The following is a 9,883-nucleotide window of genomic DNA, read 5'->3' on the forward strand; positions in this document are numbered from 1 at the left end:
TGTGCCATTCTCCTGGGCACCCCTACCCTGCCTCCCACAGGAAGGCCTGACTGAGGTCACAGCACCCAGCCACTTTCATTTGGTTTTCAGCCCTGACTAGGAGGCAGAGTATTGCCCCCAGAAGCATAAAGCAATTTATACAGCCCCTCCTGTCCTTCTACCTAGAGGTCCTGCCCCTGCAGGCCATCCTCTCCCTCCTACCCCCAGGCAGCAGCCCGGTCACAGGGTCTTAGAGGGTCTTGGGCCCTTGGGGACCTCTGGCTGTTGATCTGCCTTTCTCTGTGGCAGCGTCTTCTCTTTCTGTGGATTCATAAGCCATGTCGTTCTCTCATCCCCATCCCAGGACCTCTGGCCCAAGGTCAGTTCCCTATCTCCTCCCTGGAATTTACCTCTGAACTGTTCAAAAAAGCTGGGGCAGTTTGATAGGTAACTGCTGCCTCTCACCAGACCTGAGGAACCAAGGAGCCCCATAAGGACAGGGGTCAGAGAATTCTGGAGGCGTGGGCTTTGTAACAGGGACCCTTCTCTTCAGAAAGGTCTTAAATAACTCTTAAAAATGTGCCTCCATTTGTCAACCCAATTCAACAAGTATTTACAGAGCATCTTCTGGGTACTGGAAATGGTGGGGATGTAAACATGAGTAAGATTTATCCCTCTCTTCCTAGGGGGATTCGAAAAGAAAGAATATTCTAAGGGCTCACCTCATCATGATATAACAGACTCTGAAGTTAGACACAAAAGAGGTACAAAGAGCAAAGCCGGTTGGATGAAGGAGACAGACAGGGTCTATGTGTTGGGCCATAAGAGGTTCTGTGAAAAAGAGAGCGTTTGAGATGGGCCTTGAAGGTGGCTAAGACTGTGATGCGGAGGGGAGAGCAGAGCCTCCTAAATGGCTGAGGACAGGCACCTGGGGCGGAGGGCCCAGCAAGACGGGCTCTCGAAGCAGCCGATGGCCTCTCCAGCTGAGGTGGAGAAGCTGCAATGTGAAGTGGAAAGACTGGAGAAACTTGGGCGACACTTGTAACTCAGTGAGTAGGGTGCTGGCCTCATACACCGGAGGTGGTGGGTTAAAATCCAGCCCTGGCCAAAAACTGCAAAAAACAAACAAAAAGACTGGAGAAACTTCTCCCAGAGGCCCTGAGACAAAGGCCTAGAAACCCTGGCTCAGCTTGTTTTTGATGCCACAAGCAACAGGGAGCCCTTGGAGGTTCTTGTCCAGGGAAAGGATCTAATCAGGATGTCCGTAACGGAAGCAGTTGTGGAGAAGAGGATGCACTGTGGAATGGGGACGTGCTGAATAGTAACAAGTTAATTAGTTAGTAAGTCTGTCCGTGGGATACCCTGATGGCTCGTGGTAATTAATTTTAATGTTGGCTGTGAGGCCGAGCAGGGCTCTCAAGAGGCAGGCAAGGGACTACTCCCTGTGCACACAGTAACCCACAGAGGACTTCTGAATCCACATGTGGCCACTGCCCCAAGGCCCGGCTTGGCACTGTTTCCTGGCTTGTGGGGGGTAGAGGTGGATGGAGTAACAGGCATGGGGGGAAGTGAAGGGGTCCAGGAGGAGGTTTGGTGGCACCAACACAGCAGATGCTGCCATCAGGACTGTTCTACATCCCTTTATAAGACTTGCCATTCCCTTCTGTTCCTCTCCACCTTGACCTGCCCCAAGACCAACCCAAACAAGGCTGCAGAACACCTTCCCCTGAAGCTGCTTAGGGTCATGCTCAATACACACAATGCATACAAAGGATGCAGACCTGGCTCGCCCAGTTATGCTCGCTGGGTGTGAAATAATGTGGACAGGCACATGTGTGCATGTATCTATACGCGCTCAGGCACCCGTGTGCACACACACACCTGCCGAGCAGCAGGATCTGCTCAGAATCCAGCAGAACCTGGGAGGATGGGAGGAGAGGGCTTCTATTCTATTGGGATGCAAATATCTTGGCATTCAGAGGAGGTGGGAAAGCAGAGAGCAGAGGAGGAGTATGGCAGAGAGCTTGGGGGTGTGAGGAGAAGAGAAGAATCATGAACACGTCACATTTCTATGGCTCCTTTCTTCCGAGGAGCCCGACGCCCCTGTGGGCGGGCTGCTTCCTGTGGCTGCAGCTCTGCTGATCAGGGGAGAGCTCTTAAACAGCACCCCTGGACACGGTGCCCCCAGGGTTTCTGGACTTTTTTCCCTCCTTCAGTGAGCGTTTATTGAGCACTTGTCATGAGTCTGGTGCTGAGGATGGACAGTGGAGGAGAAGAGCTCAGTGGGATCCGAATGGACATAGGATAGTGGTCCTGACAGCGAGCGTTGGTGCTAGCCACAGGGCTCGGTCAGGGAAGGCAACAGCAGTACTGGCTCTTTATGAGTGAGTGGCAGGTACCCAGGCAGGCAGCAGGCACCAGGGCACTCCAGGCACAGGATGCCTGCACACAGGCCCAGAGGCCTGGAGAGGATGTGGGGCCCAGGCACAGTGAGACAAGCTGCTGGGGCCTAGGGCACTGTGGAGAGGGATAAAGGGGACAGAGATTGTCCTGGCATGAGTGCAGATGGCAGGGTGGAAGGGGTGACACTGGTCTGGAAAACCTGCTGGGAGATGAAAGATTGTTTAGGTGAAGAGGGCACTTGTGGCAGTGAGATAGAGGAGGGCAGTGGACAGGTGGCCAAGGAGGGGACTGAGCAGGACTTAGGGAGGGGTTGGATGTGGAGGTGATGAAGAAGGGAGGACACAGGGCCATGGAGTCCTGGTTTCTGGTATAGGTAAAGGGTGGCCAGGGTGACATTAGCTAGGACCTGTGTATGCAGGAAGAGAAGCAGGCTGGCTTCAGTTGTGCTGATCTGTGGCGTTCTGTGTGGGCAGCTCTGTGTGGGCAGCTGGGCAGTGGATCTGTTGCCAGGAGAATGGTCGAGGCTGGGGACCCAGATCTGTCTCCGAAGACAGAAAAGGACACTGAGGCAACACCAACACCCAGAAGATAAGTGAGGAAGGAGACAGACCCAGGGTCTGTGTCCTGCACTGAGGTTGTCTCCAGTGGAAACTCCTCATGGAGTTCTGCCAATGCCCACCCGGGGAAATGGGCCTTCCCTTCTGTGTCCAATAGCATTAGAGCCTTGACCTTGGTCTGACTGGAGTTGGAGCTAGCTGTGCCCATGCCGTCACCAGCGTGGCAGCAGCACTCGCACCCCTGACTCAGTAGATGTGTAATGAAAAGTAGGCTCAAGGAAGGATGGCTGAGCGCCGTGGACTGCTGTATTCCAGGCACCTTGCATGGTGCCAGCAAATAGCAGGTTTCCAATAAATTAACATTTAATGTCATCTGACTCTCTTTTGATATGTGTACAAAGAAGAAAGCCACAAATAAATCGCTCTGAACACCCAGAATTATTCCAGGGTTCTCTTTATGGGTTTATTCAGATTAAAGACTGGATGGAGAGGGGTGTGGATGGAAGGATGGATATAAAGATAGGTAAGAACAACTTTGTACAAATGTGATTGTGTCATATCTGCTATTTTAAAATTAAAAGGATTAAATGTAACCTTACTACAGCTTAACTGAAAAGAAACTGAAGTAAAATGGTGGACTTTAGATAAATGTCAATTCCTTACAAGAGATATCACTTCCTAAAAGTTCTCTCTAAAAGGCAGAGAGAAAGATAAAAATCATCGAAGGGTTAGAACTGGAGTCATTATGTCGTGTTTTCTTAACAACACATTTCCATTTTCAATGCCATGGGTTGACTCTATTAAAAGAGATTCTTAGTAAGTACTCTCCCATCTCCCCTCCACCTACACCCCAATTCTGGTTGCTTAAATTAGTTTTAATTTGACAGGTTTTATAACATTTACATTCTGTTCTGCAACCAGCATTCACCTAGTTGCTATTCCTAGTTCTGCACTTAAATAGACTTGAAGCTCATCACCACTCATTCTAACAGCCTCCAGATTACTGAGCTGGGGTTATTTTCCTTCGAATCACATCTTGGTTGGCAGGATTTTGTCACTGCATACTACTTTCAAGAAGAGCCTGTGAATGCTTTATTTCCCGAGTTCTCTCATGCGAGGAAAGACAGGCTTTATACCTGAATGACCGCTTGGCCAGTGTGATCCTCTCAGGCCAGGCCCTTTCCCCGCAGAATGTTGAAGATGATCTTTCATTTTCATTCTGTTGCTCTCTCTTTTTGCTGGGCTTGGCAGCATGTGACGGCAGCCATTCTTTCATTCCCTTCTTTCCGAACCGTTTGAGAAGGAAGATAAAGAGTAACGCTCACATTGGAGAATGAGGCTGATCCTGACCCTCAGAGTGAGACAGGCAGGCTGGCCTGGGGCAGGTCCATCCAAGCTCCACGGTGTGAAAGGTGATGTGTGCTTCCTCGCTTTCAATGAAGACAAGGAGGGAGCAGCAGCCTGCAAGCTGCCCAGTTTTTTCTCTTCAACTCACCACTTAGATGTTCTTCCACCTCCCATGCACAAGTAGAGCCAGGGGGCCTGGGGACAGTTCCCTGCGTGTGGGAGGACTCCTCAGGATGAAGGAAGCAGCATCCTTCTGTCACTTGACTTTGGCATCTTGATTTGTTGAATCTATAATTTTGCTAAGTTTCATCTGTAGCACAAAGTATCTCAGGAACTTTGCTTCCAGGTTTTCTCATCAATGTAAATGTTGAGGGGGGCAGTGTGAGCCAAGGACATTGGATTTGGCAACTGGACGGTCTTATATCGCTTTAATCTAGAAGTAGAGGTCGGATTTAAGCGCTGGATCCAAAATCAGAAGGGAGGTCAGGGAAAAAGCAGGATGGTGAAATAAAGGCAGAAGGTGCAGTGTCCCCTGGAGGGCTCAGGGAGTGCAGGAAGAGGAGGACAGTCTGTGAGACGCAGCGAGGTGTCCTGTGGACCCTGCAGTCCAGGAAACGCTCATGCTTGTTCCTAGGCAGAGGGAAGAAGCTAAGAAAGGAGACATTAAAGAAGGCCAGGAGGAAGGACAGAGGGTGAGCAAGACAGGGAGCGATGGGTGGCGGGGATAAGGCCCTGGGAGAAGTAGGGGAGGGTGCAGACCCAGGGCCATGTCCTCACAAAGAGGAGGATTCTGTTTCCTAAAGTGGCCGAAGTGACCACACAGCTCACGGCAGAGGGCAGCAAGGCCCTCCCAGGCCCACTGTCAGCCCAGATCAGACGAGGTGTGGCCTCTGCTGGTGCTGGAGCAGCTGGAGAAGTGTCAGGGATCACGGAGTCAAGAGTGGCACATCGGTGGTGTCCAGGGACATGAGAAGCAAGGCCAGAGAGAGACCTGTGGTGCTGGTGGTGGGCGGGGAGCCTCTCACCTCTGCAGCTGCTCTGTTGGGGAGCAGGGAAGCAGCCGCAGCTAGCCCAGCCAACACCCAGAGCTGTGAGACTCCAGGAAGGCACAGCTGTCAGGGGAAGCTGGGACCAGGGGCCAGGAAAGGACTCTCTTTATTTGTTGCCTAGAGTGGAAGAGATGGGGATGGGAAGGTCTGCCAAGGTCTGTCAGCCTTTGTCCTAAAGATGAGAAGAAGGAAACAGCACACCGTTGTCCAATTCCAGGCCAGCACCCATTCTGTTGATGAGGACACTGAGGCCTAAGGCCCACGGCAAGAGCCTAGGGTGGGGGGAAACAGATTCTAGAGACTCTTCAGGACTGGGGTGTGGGCAGCTGATGAGGCTAGAGAGGTAGACAAGGGTCAGCTCACAGATGGCCTTGAATGCCACACTAACTCTAGAGAGTTCAGTCTGGTGGAAGTGTGGAGAATGGATTGGAAGGGCAGGGGGCTCAGTGCAGGTAGGAAAACAGGGATGATGTCATGGCCAAGCCCAAGTGCTATGGCTGAGCTCCCGTGGTATGGCTGGAGCTACAGGACTTGGTGACCAACTGGATATGAGGTGGAGGGGGATGCCTGAGCATTAGACCTGGCCAGCCAGGGAGTGCTCTTCATGGGGATGAGGCCAGACTATTGAAGGTGGGACAGTGAGCTGGGAGACACCCAAGGGAGATGTCTGGTATTCAGCTGTCTGCCCCAGTTGGAAGCCCGGAGAGGATTCCCAGGCAGGAGCCATGGACCAGGGCCATCCACACGCAGGTAGATGGTTAAGGCCATGGCAGGGCTGCCCTCAACCAAGAGAGACCCCAGAGGGACACCAGCACTCAAGAAGCGGGCAGAGGTGGGGGATCATGAGAGGCTGAGAAAGAATTGTCAGACATATAGGTGAAAAGGAGGAGAAAATGATGGTGTCATAAAAACCAAGAGCAGAGCTTCAAGGATAAGGTGACCAGACGTCCAGCTTTTGGTGGGACAGTCCCAATTTTTAACAATTTGTCCCGCATTCCGCGGCATTTTTAAAAAGTCCCAATTTTTGGAAAGAATGCATGTTAAGCTAGGGAACAGCGGGAGAATGGGATGGGAATATACGGTTTTTGGCTGCTGAAAAGGTTAATGTAACTCCATTTGGGAATAAAGAGGTTAATAGAACTTCATTTGGAAATGAAAAGGCTAATGTAAACTCCCTACTCCCCTCCTGGGCAAGGTATCAGAAGGAGACTGGCTCCCTCCCTTGCTTCTAGGCAAGAACAATTAGCTCAGAAGGAGCCAAACGGTCTGGAACAAACAAGTAGACTCCCCTCTCTAGAGTAAGGTGACCAGACATCTGCTTTTGGCGGGAAAGTCCCAATTTTTAACAATTTGTCCTGTGTCCTGTGGCATTTTAAAAAAGCCCTGATTTTTGGAAAGAATGCCCAACAATCTAGGGAACACGGGAGAACAGGAAGGGAATATATAGTTTTTGGCTGCCATGTGGCTATTTTGCCAAGATATGCGTTTTATATTATTTTTGTTAATTTTATAATGTTAAACTTTAATAATAACAAATAATTGTTGAGAACTGATTATCGAGAACTGCTTATCAAAGTTTGCATTGTTGTCAGGCCCCGCCCCCAAGGCCCCGCCCCCACAATGGTGTCCTGTTTTACCAATGTTAAAATCTGGTCACCTTATTCAAGGAGGGTGAGCGCAGAGATGCCCAGTGCTATGGGAAGCTGAGCAAGATAAAAGTGTCCCCCAAGTAGCAGCAGGAAGGGTGTTAGTGGCCTAGTGAAGAGCAATTTCAGTGACGTCCTGGGGCAGAAGCCAAATTTTGGAGGGCGAGGGGTGAAGGGTGGATGGAGGGTCAGGCTGATTGGAATGCTTTGATCTCTTCTGTGTTGGCCACAGTCTGCTGTCCCTTCCCTTCAAAGGTTATGGATTTTTCTTGTGCTTTGCTGTGTCACCAAGGTCTTAGCTTACCTGCCTCCTGTCCTGTTAAGTGCCTCATTGATCACCAAGGGTGATGGAGCTCCTTGCAAGTCTCTAGAGCCCCAGAGCCTTGGTCAAGGTCTCCAGGCCCTCTGAGTGTTACCTTTGGAGGCTACCATGCTGGGGCAAGACTGACATACAGTTTGCATCCAGGCCTTGGCTGTACCAATCTGGCACCTGTCACATTTTATCGACCAGGTCCCCAGTGACTTCTCGTACTGTTTATATATTTTTTTGAGACACAGTCTTGCTCTATTGTCCTGGATAGGGTGCCGTAGTATCATAGCTCACAGCAACCTCAGACTCTTGGGCTCAAGAGATCCTCTTGCCCCTCAGCCTCCCAAGTAGCTGGGACTATAGGTGCCCGCCACAACACCCAGCTAGTTTTTCTAATTTTAGTAGAGACAGGGTCTCACTTTTGCTCAGGTTGGTCCCAAACCTCAAGCGATCCATCCGCCTAGGCCTCCCAGAGTGCTAGGATTATAGGCATGAGCTATCACACCTGGCCTACTCTATTATTTAATGAGATAACCATAGAACATCAGCACTGAAGGAGTCCCCCACATCTTAGGCTAGCCCCTCAGTAAGTGGGGGCCCACTGAGGGAAAGTGATTTGCCTGTGGCCTGACAGAGGGATGCTCAGTGTTCTAATCTGTGTAAGCCTCTGGTCTGGAGACCATGCCACGCAGCCTTCCCCAGTGACCTGAATGGGTCAGGGTACCTTAGAAAACCTCTCAAGGCCAGAGCTGTAAGCCCTCTGTTGTTAAATCCCTCTCTGGAGCTGGTCCTGGAGCCCCTCAGTGACCTATGCCTCCCCTGCCCCGCTGCCATGGCAGGTACCAGGGCCATGTGCCCGGTGCGGCCTTCTCCTTCGGCTCCCCCTACGGCACCACCACCCTCAAGTACTTCCAGGACCACCGCAGCGCAGCCATGGAGCACCGCCACACTCCTTTCAGCAAAGGTGGCCACTTTCCCACCCTCTTCTCCTCCGATCCCAACCTCGTGCTCCTCAACTGCTCGCAATCCTGGGAACGTTGTCTGCACCGGCCCAACTACACCCGCTTCAACCTGGACAGCGACCGCTCCCACCTGCTCACACACTTCTACCAGGTGAGCTGCTGCCTCTCCACCTGCCTGCCAGACCTGCGCAGGGAGGGCCTGAGGGGGCAGCGGGCCCTCACACCCTCCAGAGTCTTCTTTGGCATTTTCACAGCCCCTAAGCCGGCAGGGAACCTGTTGAATTTGTGGGAGGGAAGGGCTCAGCCCTCCACTTCTCTGGTCTCCTCCCACCCCCAGGGCTTCAATGGCTTCTGATCCTGCCCTCCCCCCCCCCACCCCGGTCTGGGGCCTCTGGGGGGGTTTCCTGCCTTCCCTTGCTGCCCTCCCCTCAGCCTGGCAGACCCCTGAGTAAAGGCTTAAGATTCACCCACTGGATGAATCATACAAAGAGCAAAGCCACCATGCAAGCCCCCCACCCACACTGCCCCCTCCTTGCCCCATATTCTCTCTGAACATGTGCCCCAGTCAGCCTCAGCCCCAGACTGTCCTCAGAGGAAGTGAGGAGGAAGAACACACTCTAGCTGTTCTTGTCCTGCTCCTCTGGATTGCAAACCTCTCCTCCTTGCCCCATCTGCTTCTGACACACCCCAGCAGGCCACACGTGTATGGGGCCTGAGCTGCCCCTTGTCCCTCGGTGGGGCAGAGGGCTCCTTCTCTGCTATGTTCCTGGAAATGGTGCTTTCTCCATCCCTCTTTGCAAACCTCCCAGCCTGGATTCAAGGACACAGATGCCTCCTGGTCCCAAGGCAAAGAACTTACATGATAAGGCACCTGGCTCTGGGAGCAGACAGGGTCAATGTCATCAGTCCCTGAAGGTGTTGTGGCCATGTTCTTGCACAGAACATGCCCTGTCCAGGAGGGAAGGAAAGGGAAAAGCAAGCCCACACCGAGCTTACGTAGTGCCGAGTGCACAGCAGGTGTGTGTGCCCTGCTGGCCTAGGTCTCATGCTTTGTCTCAGCTGATCCCTTGTCTTATCCACTTTCTGTGGCAAAGCTGGTGGAGTGGGTGCTACTGTCCCCATTGGACAGACAAGGTTCAGAGTAGACACCCAGCTGGTCAGCAATTGAGCTGGGGCTCAGGCACTCTGGGGCTCCTCCAAGGGTATCAGGGGAGACAGCCCTGACCCATGGCCAGGTCCATCCAGGCATGGCTGCAGGGGCCTGCACTCACTCCGCACACTAGCAACCTGTCATCTCTTCCTTGGTTGAGACGTAGACGGCACAGCAGCATCGGAAGTACTATCAAGACAAGACAGGCACGGTGCCCCGGGTCCCCTACTTTGTCCTGCCTGTGAGAGAGACCGAAAAGTACCCGCTCCCCACGGACCTGTGAGTGCCTGCCCTCCCTACCTCCAAAGGGGTTAACAGACATGCCCTAAAACTTGCAGGGCAGAGTGGCAGTTAGAAAACAGTGAGATCCGGGCTGGGTAGTCTCAGGTGGGATGCCAGGATCCTGAATAAGGCAGGAAGGGCACTTTCATAAGCAGGCGCACTGGGAGCTTGGGACCAAACCTGAGCTGGCCTGAATGT

General features: G+C 52.4%; 1 protein-coding gene across 1 annotated transcript in view; it reads left to right on the forward strand.

Annotated features, from left to right (window-relative positions):
- The window catches only part of CUNH2orf70 (chromosome unknown C2orf70 homolog), a 16,937-nt gene that overhangs the window by 5,455 nt on the left and 1,599 nt on the right, over nucleotides 1–9,883 (forward strand). Inside the window, exons 2-3 of the mRNA XM_003787453.1 lie at nucleotides 8,131–8,404; nucleotides 9,570–9,682. Of these exons, the coding sequence (XP_003787501.1) occupies nucleotides 8,131–8,404; nucleotides 9,570–9,682 (387 nt within the window). The remainder of the gene's footprint in view (nucleotides 1–8,130; nucleotides 8,405–9,569; nucleotides 9,683–9,883) is intronic.

This window comes from Otolemur garnettii, unplaced genomic scaffold (genome assembly GCF_000181295.1).
Source record: "Otolemur garnettii isolate 467f Iridium unplaced genomic scaffold, OtoGar3 scaffold00022, whole genome shotgun sequence".
Taxonomy (NCBI): domain Eukaryota; kingdom Metazoa; phylum Chordata; class Mammalia; order Primates; family Galagidae; genus Otolemur; species Otolemur garnettii.